Here is a 22,272-nt window from a genome sequence, read left to right as displayed (position 1 = left end):
AGGATCTGGGGAAATGGGGTTAGGTAATGATCTGATCAAGATTTATGTTTAGGGTCCTTATGATCAAAGAGGGGATGTGACCCTCCCTCATGACCCTGGCCCCTGAGGCATAACTGCAGAATCAGACTCCACACTATAGTTTGAAAATCATTGGTTAGAGTGACTGGCAAGGAAGCCAGGCTTCTCTAGTCAAAGATGGAGCCCCTTTCCTGGTAAAATTTGGTGACCTCATGCCAATCCTCAAAATTTCTCTTGGTTATTTCCAATAAAATAATGTGGAATGCAAAAGTATGGGGCCCACTGACTATGTGAATATATCTCAGACAAACTGAAAGTGTAGCAGAGAAAGAATTAGACGTTAAAAAGAGGAAGAGGGATACATCGTTTATAGGATGTTTGTAAGATACTTAGGAAATATAGTCCATTAGCCACTGATATTCTAGAGTTCACACTTGCCCCAAAATCAAGGTGAGGAACTAGGAGGGAGCTCTAACAGATTGGGTGTTTCTACCTTCCTTTTCTTTCCTCTCTTCCCTGCCATCTTCCCCCTCAACTGTTTATCTACTGATTCCGTTCATCCCCTGATTCACTTAGTATTCATTTGATAACTAATAAGGGTCAGGAACCAAGCTGGACACTAGAAATGAAGCAAAGAATAAGTGAGACATGCCACAGTTGCCACTAATTTTACACTTTCCTAGGGGGGGAAAGTGACATTAAATAAAAAAGTATCCAGAAATCCATGCGCTATGGGAACATAAAGGTATTTTCGTCTAGTTACAAGTTCCAGGGAAGGCCTTCATGAGGAAATAAAATTTAAACTTAGATTGACAGGGTGAGGAGAAAAGGAAGAGAGAGGGCTGGGCAGGTGGCAGGTATGCGAGCAGTACTCCAGGCAAGGGAGCAGATATATAAAAGCCTATAAGTGAGAAAATCAATGAAGACCAGTGTTACACTGATACAATGATATTAAGATTTCTTCTAGTTTTATAACTTTTCCACTAGATGTTATTTCATTACTCTATCCTTTTCATCATTTTTTTTCATGAAGCAATACAACACTAAGGAAAAAGTATTCACAGAGGTTAACTTTTTTCAGAGATAGCAAGGTAGTGGGAAAACTAGAATTAACTTTTACTTGAGAGCTGGCTAGGGATACAGAATAGAAACTAAGTGAGGGATTACAGGTAGGTGTGTCTGGGAGAGAGTAGCATATATCATGAGGGCAATAAGGAAAAATATGGAATTTCTTCTGTGGCCACACATATTCTTTGTTCTCCCCCTGACATCCCCCCGCCCCATGCAGTTAATGGATTTGAAAAGAGGGGGAGGGTCCACAAATATTCTAGTAATTATCCATTTCCAGGATGAAAATTAGATTTTATCCCATATGCCAACCCCCCTTTGACTGGTTGCTTGGAGCTGGAGCACCGAGCTGAGAAGTATTCTGGGGCCTGATGTTAGCAGGAAAGGGTACAATTAGTACAATTACCAATAGCCCTATTTATGGAAGCGGGGCAAGGCAGCAAGCATGCTGTGTGTTTCCTTGTCTAATCCAGATCACTGAGGGGCACCTAATTTGAACTGGTAACTTCCTGGCTGTAAATGCCAATGCTGCTGGATTTTCCCTATCATTTGCTCATTTAAAGAACCTTCCTAGTATAAAGTCCTACTCTTATGTCTTTGGCATCCAAAATTCCCTTCTTCTGTTTAGTAATAGAGCTTTCCTCCCTGTCAACCACATGTTAAAAGGCACACACATGGCCACCCAGCTTAAGACTACATTTCCCAGAATACTTAGAATTTAGCTGTGGCCACATGGCAATGTTCTAACCAATGGAATGTATGCAACTTCTGCATCACTTACATAAAAAGAAATCTTTTTTTTTTTTTTCTTTCCTCGTGGCAGGAAATGTGAACAGAGCATTGGCGAACCAACTCTGACCAAACAGACTAATATAAAACATGAGAAGACTTAATGTTAGAGCAATAAGGTGGTCAAAGAAGCTGTGGTCTCAGCCACTCCCATGGAGCAGTGTTTCCTTCCTCCCCTGACTGCCCGCCTCCTTCTGTATTACAACAGGAGATAGAAATAAGCCTCTCTCTGGTTGGAGCTTCAGTATTTTTAGGTCTCTGTTACCGTAGCTTAGCCAGAACCCAACTAATTTACAAACTCAAGGGCACACAGGGACCAGGAAGTCCATATAACCCAGTAATCATCTAAATGACTGCTCAAGGCTGAAGAACAAGTGCACTATGGAAAGCAGCAGCCACCTGGGAACGCAGGCCTAGGGCTTCCAACCCTACTAATTTATCAAGAAATCTAGATTCGCAGATCTTACACTATCATTATCTTACAATATTGTTAACAATATTGGCAACTAATCCAAACTTAAAAAACAAAACAAAACTGCGGGTTAAACAAAAATGCCTCTGTGTCAGACTCAAGTCTATGATGGCCAGTGTATGACCTGTTCTAGATTACAAGACAGCATTGAATCGAAAACACACAAATACACCATCATCCTAAGAACTGCTTTTTTTAGCGGGGGGGAATAAATTTCCCCCCAAATACACTGACTGCCAGGTAGTCCCTGATATCAGAGATATTAGAGGTCAAAAAAAACCTGGCATATTTTTAGGATTGGAAAAATTAATGTTTTTTAGGACACAATCCTGAATATGAGAAACATTCCAATTCATGATGATGACAGTGTAACATAATGAGCCAGAATTCCTCAATCACCCTCAACTCTGCAGCAGGAAGTAGCTCATAAAGCCTGTAATAGCTACAGCCCACACAGTTACTAGATGATAATGAACTCAAATATCCCACCTCCATTTGACTGTCTGTGCTACTAGTAGTGGCCTTTTATAACATATCTTTTTCTTCATTTCAATGTTGTGTAGCCACTCAAAAAGGCACTTTACAGTGGATTGATTCCACGTTATCTGAACTTAATAATTAGGCAAAATAAATGCTTGACACAAACATATTTAGCTAATAATTTTCACTATGAAGTCATTTCAGCCATATCACTACCTTGTAACCCATCAGGATCATCAAACGTAAACTTATTTCTGAGTTACCAAACAATTATGAGGAAAACATTTATAACATCTTCCCCAAATATCTAATTATACGTCCCATTGCTGGGTTTGTCTTGTGTTGTGTTTTACATCAATAAGCATAGGCACACAAACATCAGTGTGAGGGCAGTAAGGCTGTGACATAATACAAAGCATTCTAGAATACCCCCCAGTTCTGTGGCATATGATGCTCCCTGGCTCCCTGACCAATGTTAGAGTCAGAATGTGGCTGCAAAGCTTTGTCTGAACCCGATGCTCCTTCCTAGGTAGTCCTCTGAAAGTCACATCCGGTGACTGGTTCTGAAAGGGCACTATAGAGTATGATGTGTCTCCTTCTCATACTGGACCATTCCCTGAACCTCAATGGCACTGCCCTAGACCATGATTATCTGTTTTTGTTTGTTTGTTTGTTTGTTTGTTTTAAGTAGGCTCCATGCTGGGCGTGTAGCCCAGGATGGGACTTGAAATCACCACCCTGAACTGAGATCAAGACCTGAGCTGAGATCAAGAGTTGGGTGCTTAACCAACTGAGCCACCTGGGCAGTTCCATTTACTTTTTAAATGACTCAATTTATAGAGGAAATGAAACATTTATAATTCACTTTTCAAAATGGGTCATATGACTTAAATAGTAAGAATCAAGACACAAATAAGGAATTTCAAGTTTCCTTATTCCTTAAAAGACTTTCATGGAGCATCTGGGTGGATCAGTCAGTTAAGCGTCCAGCTTCGGCTCAGGGCATGATCTCGCGGTTTGTGAGTACAAGCCCAGCGTCGGGCTCTGTGCTGACACCTTGGAGCCTGGAGCCTGCTTTGGATTCTGTGTCTTCCTCTCTCTCTGCCCCTCCCCCACTCACATTCTTGTCTCTCTCTCAAAAATAAATAAACATTTAAAAAAAAAAAGGACTTTTGGGAGCCTGGGTGGCTCAGTGGGTTGAGCGTCCCACTTTCAGCTCAGGTCCTGATCTCACGGCTTGTGGGTTCAAGCCCCACATCGGGCTCTGTGCTGACAGCTCGGAGCCTGAAGCCTGCTTCAGATTCTGTGTCTCCCTCTCTCTCTGCCCCTACCCCTCTCACGCTCTGTCTGTGTCTCTGTCTCTCTCTCTCTCAAAGATAAATAAATGTCAAAAAAAAAATTTTTTTTTTTAAATTAAAAAAAATAAAAAAATAAAAAAAAAAGGACTTTGATTCATTCTGCTGAGAGTATGCATTCAGTCCAAGGAAGCTCACTACTATGTATATTAAGTTTAAATTTGGCCTTAATCTTTTTTGGTATTTATAAGTTTACACCAATTGTTTCTGTAGCTTTCTGTTGTTGTTTGTTTGTTTACCTCTTCGTATATTCCAGTGCATTCATAGTAGTCTCTGGAAGGGAGGCCAAGTCGAGGCTGATCAATCTGTAAAAAATATACCAAGAAGAAAATAAACCATTCAGTTGATGTGGGACAGTTGGACAAAATACAAGCATGTCTATCTCTGTATGAGCAAGAGCCTAGTGTTCTTGCTGTTTATAAGGGTAACAACAGTCAGACAATGAGTGAATACAAATTAGGCACTGGTTTCCATACTACTTGGCAGTTTTACAGTGATGGGTAGTTAGGTAATCTGGAAGAGTATGCTGCAGGTATTTGAGGAAAACCAAAGAAACTTGAATGAAATACACCAGGAAGAATTTTTTAATGCAAAACCAAAGGTGCAGGTGGACAAAAACATGTTAGAAGCTAAGACTTGGAAGTTTCTAAATTACACATTTACAGGACATTTGGCTTCCTGAGATTCTAATATGCTCTCCTGGAAGACATTCTCTTCTCCCACCCTTAATGGGGATGAGAAAAAACCAAAAAAGTGGAAACCTCTGTGGTAACTCTACAACTGTTTCTCTAGTGGAAATCTTGCCAGAGATTTTTTTTGAGATTCCCTACCCTGGGGGTGGGGGGTAGGGGAGACTCCTCCTCGGTTCTCTCCTGCTCTGCTCAACACTTGAGCAGACCCAGCTGACAGCAGAGTGTGTGAAAGAGGAAACTAGTTTCTGCTCGAGTGTGTCTGGTCCACTGGACCACCTGGAGAGCCACCTGGACACATGTGCAGCTTTGCGAGATTGCTTCCTATGCACCGCGTGGTTTGATGGGTACGGGGCAAACTAGGGCATGTATGGGTTAAAGTGAGAAACCCAGCAGCTGTAAAGAGCCCAGGACAATACAAAAGAAACAGAACCCAGAGGATTAGCATGGAAAGAGCCAGAAGGTGTCACCACAGATAGGGCTCTGCCCCCTTTCCAACCTCCCCACTCTCCCTAGGAAATCTCTTCATGGTGATCATGCAGAATGCTGGTACTGAAGAGCCAAAGGAGTGAATTCCAGAAGGGAGAAGGGGGCCCACTGTAGAAGACAGCTGGGTTCAATTCCTTTCATGATTTTAATAAAAATGGCCATAAAGATTTATACAACAGTGACATAAATATGAATCTGTGTCTTGCAACTTTTGGGGTACTTTCTTTCACAGGAGACCAAAAACAAAGCTCTGTAAATATTTTAGTCCATTCCAAACACACTCATTAAGTATTAATTTCATCTTAGGTGACACCTTAAGTAAACCTAAATGAATGGCTTACATGAGGGGGAAAAAATCTAAAACACCGATTTTAAAAGAACAGTATTTTATTTGCCTTCACTGAGAAAAAAGTTCAGATATTCTTTAGTAACAGCCAAAACTGTACTCAAAATCCTTTTCTCAAAAAACAAACAAAAAACCAAAAAAAACCCACTCCCCCACCCCCAAATCCCCCAAATCCCTTTTCTGTGTCCTTTTGGGAAGCAATTGGAAATTTCTGGTTTCCAGATTTGCATTACTCATGTAAACCAAACTATGCTCCTTTCATGAACATATGGAGAAATCAGGTGCTGTTTCAAATTAGGGGGCCCTTTCATTTCTTTAATTTATTTTATGAAGAAAGCAGTATCAAACCTAAGGTAGCAGAAGGGAGACACGACCACAGCATTAAGAGAATACTTTCAAAATTGGGAATCCAGGTTTCAGGGACAGAGTACAAATTTATTACTATCTTGCTCATGCAATTCAAATGAGAATATGCATTATTTCTAAATACCAACAACAACAATGTATGCAGAAATGTTATTAACAATTTAAAGCTAACTTGGCTGTCAGCCCACAAACTTACATGAATTATATGGTTCACAGAGTTCTTATCATCAGTGCCAACAAAAAAATTAAGAATGACTTTTTTCCCAAATTTAGAATTCAGCTGTGCAATAGATTTCTCAGCTGTCCAAGAAGGACCTAAAGCAAAGAAAGGTGAAGAATACTTTTAAAAGTTTCAGTGCATTAATGTGATACTATAATAACATAGATTCTATATGGAAATTACATTTTTAAAAAAGAATGAAAATCACCTTACCATAGGTCTGCTCCCAGTTGTCTGTTGCTACGGGCCAATCATATATATCTGGTAGTAGACTGAGTAGAGGTTTTCCGCCTCTGCTATCAATAGCGGCTTTTGGAAACAATGAAAACAAATTCCTTATGAAGTCTTTGCATATTTTGGCACTCTCTTCATGAAATACAAGGAAGAGCACTTACATTCATTTATACAAGATCTGTACAGTGTTTTTGCTTTCTGCACTGCTATTATATCTTCAGTTTTGGGTTCCTGAAGAACATCTGAAATAGAGCATGGAGTACAACCCATCAATGCAATTGCTCATTTGCAGCTGTAATTAACATTTGCAGTGCAGGTTCAGAAAAAAAGCTTGCTTTTGTGTATGTATGTTCACTCCCTCCCCATGCTAAAACCCTCCAGGAAAAACTAAACCCCCTACCAGATCATTATTCCTAGTGCAGAACTGGGAGTTGATTTCATTAGCCAAGTTAGATGAAAGTCTTTTTGACTAGATTCTCTTTTTTTGTGAACAATGACGTGTACTGCTCTGCCATACATAAGTTCCTGTTTTTTTTAAATTAAGATGAAAAAGAAATAATAATGCAGAGGAATATGGAATTTAATATGATAGTCTTCTCGATAGCTGGAAATAATTATCTTTGTGTGATTGTACTGTTCATGCTCCAGATGAATTGAATGAATTATTCTACTTGTTTGGATGTTCTAAAATAGCAAAAATTGTTTTTCTACAAAGTAACTTCTAGAAGTGGGGAACAGAAGACGGAGGATAGCAGAAGACTAGACAAGACTTCCTCAACTTCCCAGGGAGAGTATCTTAGCTGGGTTAGAATAAATACCCACCCAGGGATATAAACGTCAGTAACATCTTCAATACAGTAATGGCTCAATATCGACATCAACCCAGGGCCAGGGTGGGAAAATAGAATGGAGGTGGTGTTTGGTGGCAATCAATTAACTCATTTAAATTTTTTTTTAATGTTTATTTTTGAGAGAGGGAGACAGAGAGGCAGAGCCAGGGGGACAGAGGATCCCAAGCGGATCTGTGCTGACAGCAGTGAGCCGATGTGGGGCTTGAACTCTTGGACCACGAGATCATGACCTGAACCAAAGTCGGAAGCTTAACTAACTGAGCCACCCAGGCACCCCAATTAATTTCTTATTGTGTGAAATGGCATAAGATGCCACCCTGTAGAGAGGACAGATTTTGTCGTATGTGTACCCACAAATGAAAGCAGGAATGCTGAGATGCCAACATATCCATTTCAGCGTTACCACCCTCAGAGAGACTTGGTGGTGAGCCACAAAACTTGGAGGGATTCTCGGCTTTAATCTTCTGTGACATTCTCTGTAATGGCTAAGAGTTGTATCTTTAAAAAATGGATATATTAAGAGAGAAATCTTTGATGCGTAGACACAAACTCCACTAACCTTTCAAAACGACTTCTAGTTCATCTCTTAAAATGTCAAAGTTACTGTAACGGGAGCTGGTCTCAGGAATGACGTTGCGTTTCAACCAGCCTCCACAGGCATATTTAAAAAAGTCTGTACAAGGCTCAGCAGTGGCATCCATGTTCTGGATCAGTCGAGCAGCTGAAAGACCAGAGAATGAACGAGATCAAATGAAGGGTGCATTTCTTAAGTAGTTTGGAAGGGGGGAAAAGAGGCATGTTATTTCTCCTTTATGATCAAGTCAACTGCACTGATGCTCCTTTTTCTTACTTCTCTAATGGTCAATTGAGGAGGAATGATGACTCTTATCTATGTATAGTCCTCCCTTCCTTTGTTAGAGTTGGTTAGGTTTATTCCTGACAGGTCTCGGTCTTCCCATCCTACATCCCACCCCCACCTCCAAATAACTGAGGTTCTTGCTAGCTCCTATCTCAGATGACAACAAAGAACACAGGTCTGCCTTACCAGGCCTGAACCTGGGGCTGACACAGGCGGCTCTTCACTCTATTAATTTTAGCGGCTGACTCTACTTTTCAAATTTCTGTGACTTTCGAATGTCTCTGAGACTCTAAGGGAAGTGGGATTGTTCTTTGTTTTTTTAAAGTAATCTCTAAACCTAATGTGAGGCTCAAACTCACGACCCTGAGATCAAGCGTCTCATGCTCCACTGAGGGGAGCCAGCCAGGTGCCCCTGTGGGACTGTTAATGCATTTTATCACTCTACTATTACTACTTCTTGGACCTCGCTCACAATATTTTTGCAATTCAAATTTGACATCCGATTTGCACTTGTTTATGTAGAGTCTGTCATTACAAAATCGGCTGTAAGCTCATTAGCTTTTCTTATGTCCACTCTTTTATCTTTGAAAAACTACAATGAAGATACAAATGAGCCAACACCGAGTATTTACAACGTGCAAAACCCTGACTGTGCTAGGTGCTGCAGTTGATAGAAGGATGTATAAAATATGAATTACTGCCATTGAGGAGAAGGATAACATGCACAGGAGGCCCAACACCCACAATTCCTACACCTGGAAGAGTGAGAAAACCCTCCCACTGTCCTCCCCACGTTCTTTCTCATCCAAGTTGAACTGTTTTGCAGTAAAAACAAAAGACCAATTGAGAATTCATCTGTATCAAGAGAGTATAAGTTCTCAAATGAGCTTTTGAAAAGACTTCACTTTCTGAATTAATTAATTAAAAAACTTCAAACAATTGCTGAGCTGTGTGGATTCTTCCAACTTGGAATGGTTAAGTCTGTTTTGCAGCTCAATTCTCAAGCCTCGGCTTCTTACCACCCTCTGGATGTGTTTGCCTGGCTGCCACTTCAGGCTCCAAGTCTTTAATGCTGAACTACGGGTCGTCTCCAGACCATAGTCTGGACTCGTGCACCTTGGTACACAGCACAACCATCATCATGGCCTCCCGGGTTTGAACTTTGGGTAACGCTCTGTATTTCCCCCTCCCGCTTAGGTTATTGGTAACTCCTTTGCCTCTTTCCTATACTCGCCGTGATGAGTTTACATTTTCACTCCCTTTTGGCTAGAAGTCACCCAACTATTCATCTTGCTAATACCATCTCTCTACTTGTATATATTCCACATATCTTTCACAGATTAAACTTCCCCAAATACACTTTTGCGGGCCACTCTCTCACTGGAATATGGCAGTAGCTTGCCATTGCCCAGGTTAAATTACAAAATTCTTTAATTGGCCTCTAAATCTTTACTAATCAAAAAAAGTCTCTACCTTCTCTTTTTTTCCTGTGTTTTTACTCAAACTCTCTGCCCCAACCAGACAGCCTCGCTACATGTGCCACAAACGTTCCTGTGTTTCTCTGCTGGGTGCTGGTGCTTCTCAATTCCTCATCCTACCCTTCTAACTTCTCTTCCCTTTCTTCCCAAATGCTGCTCACCATTCAAGGTTCAGCATGTGGCCCATCTCTTCCCTGAGGCTCCCATGACTCCATACTTTCAGGGAATATTTCTTTCCCTGAACTTCTGAGAGCTCATTGCCTCACTCAGTCCTTAATGCTCATTGTGGACACCTACACCATCTTCCTAACCATTCTGTTGATGAACTTAGCCTCTTTGCATTCCCATCACCTAGCACCTCATAAAAGACAGGCACAAATGGCTGTGTGTGATGACATTACTGAGTTATCTGTGAGTCCTCTTACTCCTTCCTCTGACACACCCCCTCCCCCGCTCCAGCACGTCAGACCAGTTCTCATCTCCTGGCCTCCAGTCCATGCCTTCCTTTCAACGCCCACTGTTTCTGCTCTCTTTCGGGCCCTCCTTCTTTTAGGATCTATCCACGCCCTTTTGCCCAAGTTGTGGCCCCAGGCCTGTGCCCACTGCAATCCACCCTGTGGGTCAACTGGATTAATGTTGCCATAACATTTCAGCATGCCATTTCCATTCCGAGGTTTTCAAAATACTCCATCTGCATTTATAATAAAATCTAGAAAAAATATATAAATATACACCAACATATCATAAAATCCCCACCTGAAACTAATGTTAACACTTTATGTTAATTTTACATGAGTAAAAAGAAAACAAACAAAATCATAGATGGAATAAATGACTCTGGGAGAAATTTTAAAATAAATACAGACTCCACAGCATATTCTCATTCTGATGCGTCTAGTGAAGCTTCTCTCTCACTACTTCCTCACACACGCCTTCTGTCCCAGTAAAATGGCTGCGTCAGTTTGTGCTGTGAACACCTTACAGTTTTCTGCTTTTGTAACTTTGACCGTGCTGCATCAAGCCCTACTAAAATATCCTTTTTAATATTTTCATATTTAGAGATTTCAGGCATTTTCAAGGCCTCAGTTCAAACCATCCTTCTTCATGAAGGACTGTCCTCGCAAAATCTATATCAGCTGCCATCGTACTCATTTTTTTGTTGTTGGAAAAAAACATTACCTCCTCACCTGGACTGTGTAGTTCTGGTAAAGAAGGGAATGTGTTTTCCAGGTCTCTTACAGAGCCCAATGTTGCAGTGAATCAAAATTGGTCAGTAAAAACTCTTAATTTAAAACCTCAGGTAAAGATTAGGAAATTGATTTTAAAAAGATAGAAAAACTAACTCCCTTAAATGCTGAGGGAAATGAAAATATGATGACAGGGGAGGTGAAAATAAAGACCCTAAAACTTGGAGAATTATCACATTTAAAGTGAAAAACCAGAAAACTGGGGGCCTGAAAGAAGAGCTAACCAAAGATGGTCTAAGCAGACATTTTTAGCAATTTTATGTACCTTTTGTCTTTTAAAATACTTTTAAGTATTAAAAATGAGCATTGTAAAGGCAACTGCCATTTTGGGAGCACTTCTAGTTTCTTCCCTCCCTGGGGAAATGGAAGGTTTATGCCCCTAACATCACAAGGAGCAAGCAATAAACTCCGAGGGGGAAGAGCAGTGAACCAGTAATGAGTCAGTAGAATGAACAAGTCTTACTGCCTATTTGGAAACAGCACATACCCTTTTAAACACCTTGAACAAAAAGGAGGAGCAGTGAAGCGGCTCTATGCTCATGAGCACAAATCCACTGCCATGTGAATGCCTCTGTACGTCTCACTTCTCCCACAAACAAAAAAGGAGGATCCTTCCCATCTAGGTGGAATTCATCACCTGACACCCGGTTCAACTACCTACATCTGGAAAACAAACCAAAGAAGCAGGATTCAAACAATTTGTGAGGGCTTAGCAGGCAACAGATAGGAAGAGACAACTTTGCAAACTCTTTCCTGTGCCACTTTTCAAATTTCCTTTGACCAGAGCTCATCTGAGCATGGGCGCTTCCAATCACTTCAAAGAGAGCTTGCTGTCCTGGTGAATATTTTGGGGCCATGGGCCAAGGCAAGTCATGGGCTAGCACTTTTATGCCGGGTCTTTGATCAAGCTTCCTTTAATCTCTTATCGTGGGTTTGATTCTCATTTTGCACCTTACCATCCGGACCTCTGTGCTGACTTTTCTTTGAAGTCAGCAGTAGACCTGCGGGTAGAAGGCCTGTAGGAAACAGACGCTCAGCTGTCAAACTGGTCGTAATTGTTTTTATATTTTGCGCTTTGTTTTGAATTACTCAACCTCTCCACGCAGCCACACCTGGGCTCTTCAGATGTTTCCTTATCTGTGTGTTTCTGACTCCTGAGTAAACAAATGTGGTTTAAAAACAAATAAAATTATTCACCTTAATAAGTAGACATAAAGAATGATGTAGTAAAGGCAAAAGTATTGACACAGAATGATGCTGACCACATGTTCTTAAAGTGAAAGAAACCGTATTTATGCTATTTTTAAAAATCGACATAAAAGCACAGAAAGTCTAAAAGACATAGCAGTTACATCTGGTTGGAGGATTATGAGTGTGTTTAATTTTGTATTAGTTGCTTATCTTTATTTTCCAATTTGTATTAGATGAACATGCACTGCTTTTGCAATAAGAAAAAAAGCATTTTTAATTTAAGAAAATAGTCACATAAAGACAAGAAAAGTAATCTTCTATTAATAATGAGCTTATTTCTTATGAATGACAATTCCAAATGTTCGAGGCTGATAATACATGACACACCATTTTTTTTCCTAACTAATCTTCTTGTAACATTCTCCTAACTTGCTTGACTATAGGAAATTTAAAACAAGCTCAACTACCATCCGGGAAGTTATTAATTACTGTATTCATTACCAAGGGTCTATTGTGTGGGAATGGATTAGAAGATGCTGTAGAAGCTGGGAAAATGTTTGGGGTCCTTAAATCAGGCAGACCGGTTTTGAATCCCTGAGCTTCACCACTTTTTACTTGTACAAGATTAAGTAATGTCCCCAAGATCAAGCAGCTAGTAAATGATGGAGTCACTGGCCTTGCACGTAGGCTCCCAGGGCCCCAGGTTCACCACCCTCTTCCCTCGGTATTTTGGATAGACCAGGTGGGGGTATGTGAGAAGCAGCGACTTGCATTCTTTCCCTTTCTTCTTCTTTTTCCACTTCTTCTCAGTTACCCTCTATTTTGCCCTTGCCCTCTCCCCTCTCTGCCACTCTGTAACCACAGCTTCCCAACTTTATCACCAGCAACAAGTCTCGGGTCAAAGGTAAGAGAAAGTATCAGGGCTTGGAAGGTCTGTGGTGGCCAGGAAGAAGGAAAAAGGTTAACCCCCCCCCCCAACAAACAAACAAAACAGATGAATTCCTCACGGCAGGGTAAGTGGACAGGCTAGTGGCATACAGCCCATTTGTATTCAAGAAGGGCGTCTTTTTTTTTTTTTTTTAACTTTTTAAACGTTTATTTATTTTTGAGAGAGAGAGGCAGAGTACAAGCTGGGGAGGGGCAGAGAGAGAGGGAGACATAGAATCCGAAGCAGGCTCTAACCTCTGAGCTGTTAGCACAGAGCCCGATGTGGGGCTCGAACCCACGAACTGTGAGATCATGACCTGAGCCAAAGTCAGATGCTTAACTGACTGAGCCATCCAGATGCCCCAACAACCTACACTTCTAAGTGCACTTCAGTCCCTTATAAACCCCTGGCCCCATATTGCAGGAAGCCACACATATATCTCCTGTGTACAGGCCCACTCCTTCCAGGCCTCCTCTCTACTATATTGCCTTTGGCCTCCATAACCTTTTGCCCCATCCATGACCCAGTTCGGTCTGGTGCAGGACCTATGTGAAAATGCCTTTCTTTCATCTGTCATCGTCCTGGAGGAGTCTCAAAGAGGCTCCTCATGTCTCCAGGTAAATAGCTGTCTGACATTTTAGCTCCATGCCTCCCTCTCCCAAGAACCACAAGGACTGATAGGCCTGGTTTGGGGGAGACAATAATAGCAAAACCTGCACTCTGTTCAGAATTATTTCTCTCCTCTGATGGGCAAGTCTTTGTTTAAGGGCCATGTTTGTTGAGCTTGACTTTCTATTCCTCCAAGATGAGCTCTCTCTAATCTCAGGAGCCTCTTGGGCCTCTCAGGCAATAGACTGGGGGCATAACTACACCAGTTTTCAGATAGGATTGGACATGAGGAAGCTCCAGCTACACTGGAATTCCACTTCATGTCACCAATGGCTTCCATGCCACACGATCCCCTGCTTTCCAACAATATCAATAGTTTGCTACCTGAAAATAGGACTTTTGGCACTATGCCCAAGAAATATTTCAATGTTTATACATATACATTCCCTAGAGACTAGTTTTCTGGGTGTGTGTGTGTGTGTGTGTGTGTTTTAAAAAGATTTCTGAATGTGTCAGGTGCTCTTGGGGAAATTTTCAGGAAAATAAGGGAAACCTGAAATAAATAGGATTGCCACAAGCAGCAAATAAATAAACTGGATAGCATAAAGCTTTGTGCTGTGGCACTTTGTGGACTTAACATTAGTTAATACTGGTCCCTACTCAGTAGTTCACTGATGCTTTCCCATAAGAATGAATTCATGGGAATTATGAACATGGTCCATTCTTTTTATTTGATGTAGTTCTAACGTCACAACTAACACTGAATTAGCAAGTACAGAGTCATTGACAACTGGAGAAATACAGAGTTAGGTTCTTATTAGCTTCTGACCACAGAGCATTTTCATCAACCAATCAATACATAATCTTGTTTTATGTGTTTCTATTTGATTGAAAGACATTTTATTTAATATATATCATTGAGTCATTAATACCGAACTCACAGCCAATAGTGCTACAACTCATGAGGGAACAAAGCTTATCTAACACAGGTGTTTTCTTTGTAAGGCACAACACAGCTTTCTGATGCTTAGAAATACTAACAGTATTTCAGCACAATGTTTGGAACCCTTTTTAAATAGGGAAATAACCAACAAAAAAACACAAAAAATACGACAAATACGACACTAAATAGACCAAGGACCCTTGCTTACAGTCCTTGTTAGACCTCAGCCGGACACACACGTGTCGGGTGACTCAGATCTTTCACCAATCTGCTCAGGTCTGCAAATGACCTCAAAAGCACCACACACATTGATTTTGGGGGTTACAAATAAATTTTAGCCAGCCAGGTGAGTTGGCAAACGGGGAACTCTCAAAGAATTTGGATCAACTATATACTTTCGTCTGTTTCTTCTTTGAGGCTTTTTAACTATCCAGAAGATGTACAAACCAGGCAACAATATGTAGTGGCAATGAATTCAAATAATTTCATCCTCAATTACCAAACTTATATTCTAGTGTCAAAGATTTTGAATAGGTTAGGCATCTATTTACAACATAAGTGCCACACATCTGATTCTGTGAAAAAATTTCTTCCTTGACTGTTCTTACTCTGCACGTAACTAAGTCTTAGGAAATGGTATAGAAGCAAAACTGTTTTCAGCCTGTTCTCTCCAAATCAGCCTAAGTCGTTGGCTTTTTGACCCCAACCACACAACATTTTCATTTCATTATCTTAAAATCACTATAATCAGCCTAGCTTATGACTGTTCTGGAAGTGTCCAGAAGAGGTCAGAGAAATGTTGGGGTACCTACAAATGCTCTTGTAAAGACCTTAGGACACCCATTTCTGACCCAACCTTCTTTCCTAAATGTGTGCTTTATTAATACCTGATATTACTTACTGGGAAAATTTGACAATTTAAAAATCTCTTTTGACAACATTCTGAAAGTATTGCTGACCTTATTCCCCTGCTGCTACCCTCCTCCCGCCATCCCCCAGCCAAAATTAAGGCCAAGTCAGAACGTTTTGAAAGAACACAAGGAAAATGCAATGTAATCACAACGGGTCACAAAGGACTCCATTCAAAAGGCAGTAATGTAGAAACTGGATTCTAGAGGACCATTCCTAAAGGGAAAATGACTGAAAATTAGCAAGCACACAGACTAATGCTAATAAAAACCAAATGGTTTTCATTGCAAACATTCTGGATTCTTCCACTTTTAAATGAAATCCTTGTCCCCAAATTGCTTTTGTAATACCTTGGTGAAGGAAAGGTTGCAGGAGTGGGATGGGGAAATATCTGATGCTGAATTTAATCCAGACTGCTAGTTTATCATTTAATCAACCACTCCCTGTCAACCTCTGGTGAAGTTCCAGCTAAGCCAAGGTCAAGTCTTAACACTAGTCTAATTGATCAGCATCAAGAAAAGCCGTCACTATACATTTGTTCAGAAACTGTGGATTTATACAAGTAGGTCTGAGGAAAGCATAGTGGCTTTAATCTGTAGAGCTGCAACTCCCCGGAAAGGAGCCCTATTATTTCATGTCTTAACTTGAGATGTAGTTAGTATATAAGTATATTTCAGATATGCATGTGATCAATTTACCTTAAATGTATAGACAAAAACACATGTCTGCATGCACGTGCTACAGTTAACCTGGTATCCATTTGCTATCAGATTTACAGATAAACTCACTACCAGATTCACATATAGAATGTAAACTATAGGATTTCACTTGGGTTGAGCCAAAGATGCTTATGTAATAATAATAATAATAATAATAATAATAATAATAATAAATAATAGCCAATGGTGGACATGTGTCAGGCACCAAGCCCTTACTGTGTGAAAAGTACTGTTTTAAGTTCTTCAAAATTTGTTTTCATTAAACTGTATATGGTAACTACATTTTTGTCCCCATTTTAGAGCTAGAGAAATTGAGGATGTTGGTAAGCAACAAAGCCAAGGTTTGACTCAAGCAGTGGTGGCCAGAGTCTGAGCTCTTCTGTGATGCTAAGTTGCCTCTTTGCTTTAAATGTTTTTTTCTTATAATTGCTCAACAGAGTAATACATATTACTTCTATTTTAAGGAAATCTAAGCACAGAGTCGTCACATGTCCAAGATGACCAAGATAACTTTAGATAGAGCATTGGCTTAATTTTAGGCTGTTGTTTTTAATACAGTATCATTCTGCCATGACCAAATAACATTAAAGAAATTTTAGAAGCTACACAGAAAGGGGAAGAAAATCCAAATTAAATTAAACAGCAACCAGTTTGGGGGGGGAGCGGGAGGGCAGTTTTGATGCCAAATTAAGGTTTTAATTGCTCTATAATGTGAGTATAGCTACATGAATTTTTTTTTTTTACCTCATTTGGCCCTGAATTTTAGAATTTGTTGAGATAATCACAGAAATCTCAAGTCTAATAGACACACAATAATAATTCTTTTTTGGCTCTCCCCAAATTAGTGAAATTCTTATTAGTGAAATTCATTATCTTATAGTCCATTTAAATGAATGGCTCACAGCCAAGAGAGGACAGTCAATAATTTTCCAATAGGGATTCCTCCAAAAATCAAAACCCAAAACATATTCTTTTAATAACCCAAAGCCTTGACACTGTGTTACAGTTAAGTTAAAGTGCCATATGTCTAAAAATAATTTTTCTTTCCCAGGTCCAATTTGCATTTTGAATCCTAAAAGATTCTTTGCTAGCAAAAAGCTATTAGAGATTATACTGCAATTTAAATACAATATATCACTTAAAATAAGTTATCAGGGCTGCAGGTTCATTATAATGTTAATGAATAATAATGTTCCTTTTTGAGGAAAGATAGAGAAGGTTACTGAAAGGCTAGGTTGTTCTCTCAGTAACTTCTGTCAGGTAGATTCCAAGATCCCTGGACACTGGTGGATGTCTCTAAAGAGAAAGCAGTGAACTTACATACCCCTGTTTCTCCCATTGAAACATTTTGTTAATTTAGACCACAGTACTGAGCAAGAATGACCAGACACCTTCTCTAATATGCAATTACTGAGAATAACTCAAAACATTCTGCCTTTGCATCAATTTTGGTTACAGGGTGGTGCAAAAAGATCACAGCAGGAAGATGAGCTGGGTCATCAGTGCTTTTATAAAACTGATGTTGGAATCATAAGACAGCTCTTTTCTAGTGAGCACTATTCAATGCAGTATGTATAACAAACTAAGCACTTAGTGGACACAAGGTCGTGTTTGGCTCCAAATGTTTGTATTTTTTGATGAATAGCTCTTTTATAGTATCAAAAACACAGAGGATTACGCTAAGTCATTTGCCTTTTCCAAAAAAATGTTCTCCTTGTGGGGCATGAAAAGACTCCAAAACTTTTCAACTCATTTTGACAAGTATTTTTGAGTATCCCCATGATATCTGACAGTACTCAGAACTGAACACACCAGGCTGAATAAACAGGTATCATCCCTGCCCTCGGAGAGCTTGCAGGTTTTCCTCTGAAACGAGACTATTTCTTTCGTAATGCACATAAACTCCTATAATGTCACTGTATCTAGACATGCATGGTTCTCATTTTCAATCGCTAAATTTAGCCAGTATTCAGTTGATAAGTAAAGCTCTTATTTTATATGCAACCTGAGATAAGGAGGCACATGCAGTGTTTCCATGTGCCTGTGTTTGCACGTGTGAGCCGACCAGGAATCTGAACGGTCACGTTGTGAATGAAATGACCAGGGATAGGGAACCTGAGGAGATGATGGTTGAAAACCAGCAACACTTAGCTAATCTGGGGCATCCAAGAGAAGGAAAGCACAGGGACTTCATTAAATAAGAGTGGAAATGGATTATGGAGAAGAGAGAAGCTCCGAGAGAGCTGGAGTCAAACAAGAAGGGCCAGACTAGTGGTGATTTGGGTCCTAGAGAGCTGGTTATGCTTACCTGAGTAGGAAATTCATTGAAAATTCTCCCTGAAATACCTCCAGAAACGGTTTCCTTGTTGACCTAATTCTAGCTTAGGAGGGTAGAATTAGCAAGGTAAATTAAACAATTGAGAAGAGAGTCATTGGCTTTGCCACCAGCAAAGGAGATGAATCAGACAGAAAAGGGCTCAACTTAAGTTGCTTGACAGAGAAACCCAGAACTGAGAAACCTGACTTACGTAAGCAGGACAAAGCCAGAATGAAAACACTTCTTTGCTGCCATATTTGTGGATCAGGTGCCCTGACAAATCACTTTGCCTGAACAACAGTGGTTTTGTGACATCAAAATAAGGAAGTCGAGGATAAACATAAAACATAAGTGAAAACTTTATTTACTCAACCAATATGTATGGACAATTTACTATGTGCCATGCACCTTGCTAGGTGGTGAAGACAGAATGATAAATAAGATAGAAAGAGTTGAAACTTTCACTATAGTGGGAAAAACTAGACATTGGACAACTAACTACAAGTGAGATGTAAGTTATGGGTATGTAGGGAATGAAGGAAGAATTAGCTAGGCAAAGGTGGAGAGAAGACCATTTCATTCATTCATTCATTCATTGTTCCACAAATATTTGAGTCAGGTACCAAGCTGTGTTCCAGGTGGAGAAGGTGGGTGATGGCCTTGACAAAAGAGGACTGGAGTGTAAGAGTCTATGGGTGTGAAAAGGTAGGCTAACCTCTGAAGAAGGGATGCAGGATGGATAAAGGATGAAAAGCTACGTTCCCAAAGCTTCAGCACCTACATTCCCAAAGCTTTTCCTATCTTTGATTGGTGGAAGCAGACTTGTGGGAACTAGTAAGCAGGGGCTTGGCCCTTATCACTCTGTCCAGTGAAGGGGAGGGATATGATCATGGGAAAGAGGATTTACTCCTGCTGAGGCTGCAGGAAACAGCCAGCCTTGTCCTGTAAGTTCTCATCATGAGCATCTCATGGAGACAGCTTTCCCTTTATTTTCTACCTTGATGGCTGGTCACAAAATTCTCAAGAATCTCTTGGACACGTGCCCTGCCAAATGGACTTATGCTTTCACGAGCCCTAGCTTAGATGGGTCTTCTCCATGAATCCAGAGTTCTTATGGACTACAGATGTTAAGCTGTGGGCTGACCTCCTCCGTAGGTTTCATATATTGTAGCATCATTTGTATGATGATATGGTTAGATGAGAGATGGGGCCTCGGATCATCAATGATGATGTATCAGTATGAGACATGCAATTACTGAGAAATAAAGCATATTTCCAGGTAACCCACAGAATACAGAAGCAATAATAATTGTAGATACACTCTTTACCCAGAACAAGGGATCTACTCTGCACAACCAGGCCATAATGGTCATTCCAAAAGAATTCTTCCTTCTCAATTAAGTATGTCTTCTCATAGTAAATTATCACCATCTGTTATTTAAAAGCTTTGAAAATCACACATGTGCTCTATCAGCATCTTAAAATATTTTGACACTGGGTTCTTTTTCCTGTTACTATGCTTGAATTAAAAAAGACTTTTTGGGGATGCAAACTGTTGCAGTCACTCTGGAAAACAGCATGGAAGTTCCTCAAAAAATTTTAAAAAATTAAAAATAGAACTACCCTACGACCCAGCAATTGCACTACTAGGTATTTATCCAAGGGATACAGGTATGCTATTTTGAAGGGACACATGTACCCCCATGTTTATAGCAGCGCTATCGACAAGAGCCAAAGTATGGAAAGAGCCCAAACGTCCATAGATGGAGAATGGATAAAGAAGATGTGGTATATGCAGTATTACTCGGCAATCAAAAAAGAATGAAATCTTGTCATTTGCAACTACGTGGATGGAACTAGAGGGTATTATGCTAAGCAAAATTAGTCAGAGAAAGACAAATATCATGTGACTTCACTCATGAGGACTTTAAGATACAAAACAGATGAACATAAGGGAAGGGAAGCAAAAATAATATAAAAACAAGGAGGGGGACAAAACATAAAAGACTCTTAAATATAGAGAACAAACAGAGGGCTGCTGGAGGGGTTGTGGGAGGGGGGATGGGCTAAATGGGTAAGGGGCATTAAGGAATCTACTCCAGAAGTCATTGTTGCACTTAATTAAAAAATTAATTAATTTTTAAAACTGACTTTTATGGGCCCTGCACTGAACATGGAAGCTGCTTGAGATTCTCTCGCTCTCTTCCTCTGCCCTGCTCCCCTGTTCTCTCTCTCCCTCCTTTTCTCTCTCTAAAATAAAATTAAAAATTAAAAAAAAAGGACTTTTATTGTTCATTTAAAGTCAGGTAGGCAATATCCGAAAAAAAAAATTTAACTTTTCACACATAATTAGATTTTCTTGTATTAAACAGGACAAAAAATGGATTCCTCCCTCCTAAGTTTTTAAAATTAACAGGTATGGTAGCTGATGTATGAGAGAAAAAGCAGGATCCTTGGCTTTCTGTGTTGACGTACAAAATTAGTGGCCTGTCCCTCCCTCAGTAAAGGAAGAAACATTTTTGTTCCACGTAAAATGTTTGTCATGTACATAACCTGGGCTCAGGTAGAAGCAGTACGAGCCAGTCCAGTGAGACTGAATCCTACTTTAGATGGACTACAAGTGTCAGCAACAGAGGAAGCTTCCAGCTAAGAGCAATGTCGGGATTGGAACCCACAGGCAGTTCCAACGAAGGAGATGTAACCAGCAGTGTGCTGATCCAAGAAAGTTCTGCAAGGTCTGGCAAAAGGTAATGAGGTTAGGAGCTAAGCTAGGTTTCAGTCCCAGAAGACAGGAAAGAAAAAGGGGAAAGAGACTCCAGAAGCGGGGAACGAGCCAGAAGTGAGGTCCCAAGGGACAAGGTAGGACCCTACGCAACTGGAGCTGAGGTCAGAGGCAGCTCACGCATGAGACTCACCAGATTTGGAGCCCGAGCCACTGACCATGACCTTAGTGAGTGCCTGGGCCTGAAATGGGTCTGACTCTACAACAGAGACCCTGTGTGGAACCCAACTAGTTTGTAAACTTTTTAAATCTTCTCATCTCTTTTCTCGGTTTTAATTTTATTATCACAGTTAAAATACATCATGTCAAATTTCATAGCAATTATTGCTACTATCTTATATTCTCTTTTAAAAGATTCATATTGGGGTGCCTGGGTGGCTCAGTCGGTTAAGCATCCTACTTGGGCTCAGGTCATGATCTCACAGTCCGTGAGTTCGAGCCCCGCATCGGGCTCTGTGCCGACCGCTCAGAGCCTGGAGCCTGCTTCGGATTCTGTGTCTCCCTTTCTCTAACCCTCCCCTGTTCATGCTCTATCTCTCTCTGTCTCAAAAATAAATAAACATTAAAAAAAATTTTAAAGATTCATATTTGCATGGATAGGGGTTTAAGAGGACTTTCAAGGCTTCACTTGTGCCATTTCTTCTCAACATGCTTCTCAACATGTATCCTTGCTACAGAATAGTGTATACAGGGCTTTGAGAAATTTTCTGTTCGGTTAATGACTTTTTATATATTGCTTCTTTCACTCGATCCACTCAAATATAATTAAGTTATTTCTCTGAACAAATACAATTATTAATATTTTGCTTCTTGGCAATATCTAAGTTAGTGAAATCATTAGTTGTTATATACATATGTTTGGGGATAATGAATTCATCTGGCTTCAGACTAGCAGACGTATCAAAACATCCTA

General features: G+C 40.2%; 1 protein-coding gene across 6 annotated transcripts in view; it reads right to left on the bottom strand.

The window, feature by feature from the left end:
• MME (membrane metalloendopeptidase) overlaps positions 1–22,272 on the bottom strand; it is a 100,166-nt gene that overhangs the window by 56,018 nt on the left and 21,876 nt on the right. For all 6 annotated transcript variants that reach the window (XM_086674560.1, XM_086674564.1, XM_086674565.1 and 3 more), the window contains exons 4-8: positions 7,937–8,098; positions 6,688–6,768; positions 6,506–6,601; positions 6,269–6,387; positions 4,422–4,487 (exon numbers count right to left, since the gene is read on the bottom strand). In XM_086674560.1, coding sequence (XP_086530686.1) covers positions 4,422–4,487; positions 6,269–6,387; positions 6,506–6,601; positions 6,688–6,768; positions 7,937–8,098 — 524 coding nt within the window. The remainder of the gene's footprint in view (positions 1–4,421; positions 4,488–6,268; positions 6,388–6,505; positions 6,602–6,687; positions 6,769–7,936; positions 8,099–22,272) is intronic.

Source organism: Puma concolor, chromosome C2 (assembly GCF_028749965.1).
Source record: "Puma concolor isolate L17-30 chromosome C2, mPumCon1.1.hap2, whole genome shotgun sequence".
Classification (NCBI taxonomy): domain Eukaryota; kingdom Metazoa; phylum Chordata; class Mammalia; order Carnivora; family Felidae; genus Puma; species Puma concolor.
The sequence above is the reverse complement of the archived record's forward strand: the minus strand, read 5'-3'. Positions and strand labels throughout refer to the sequence as shown.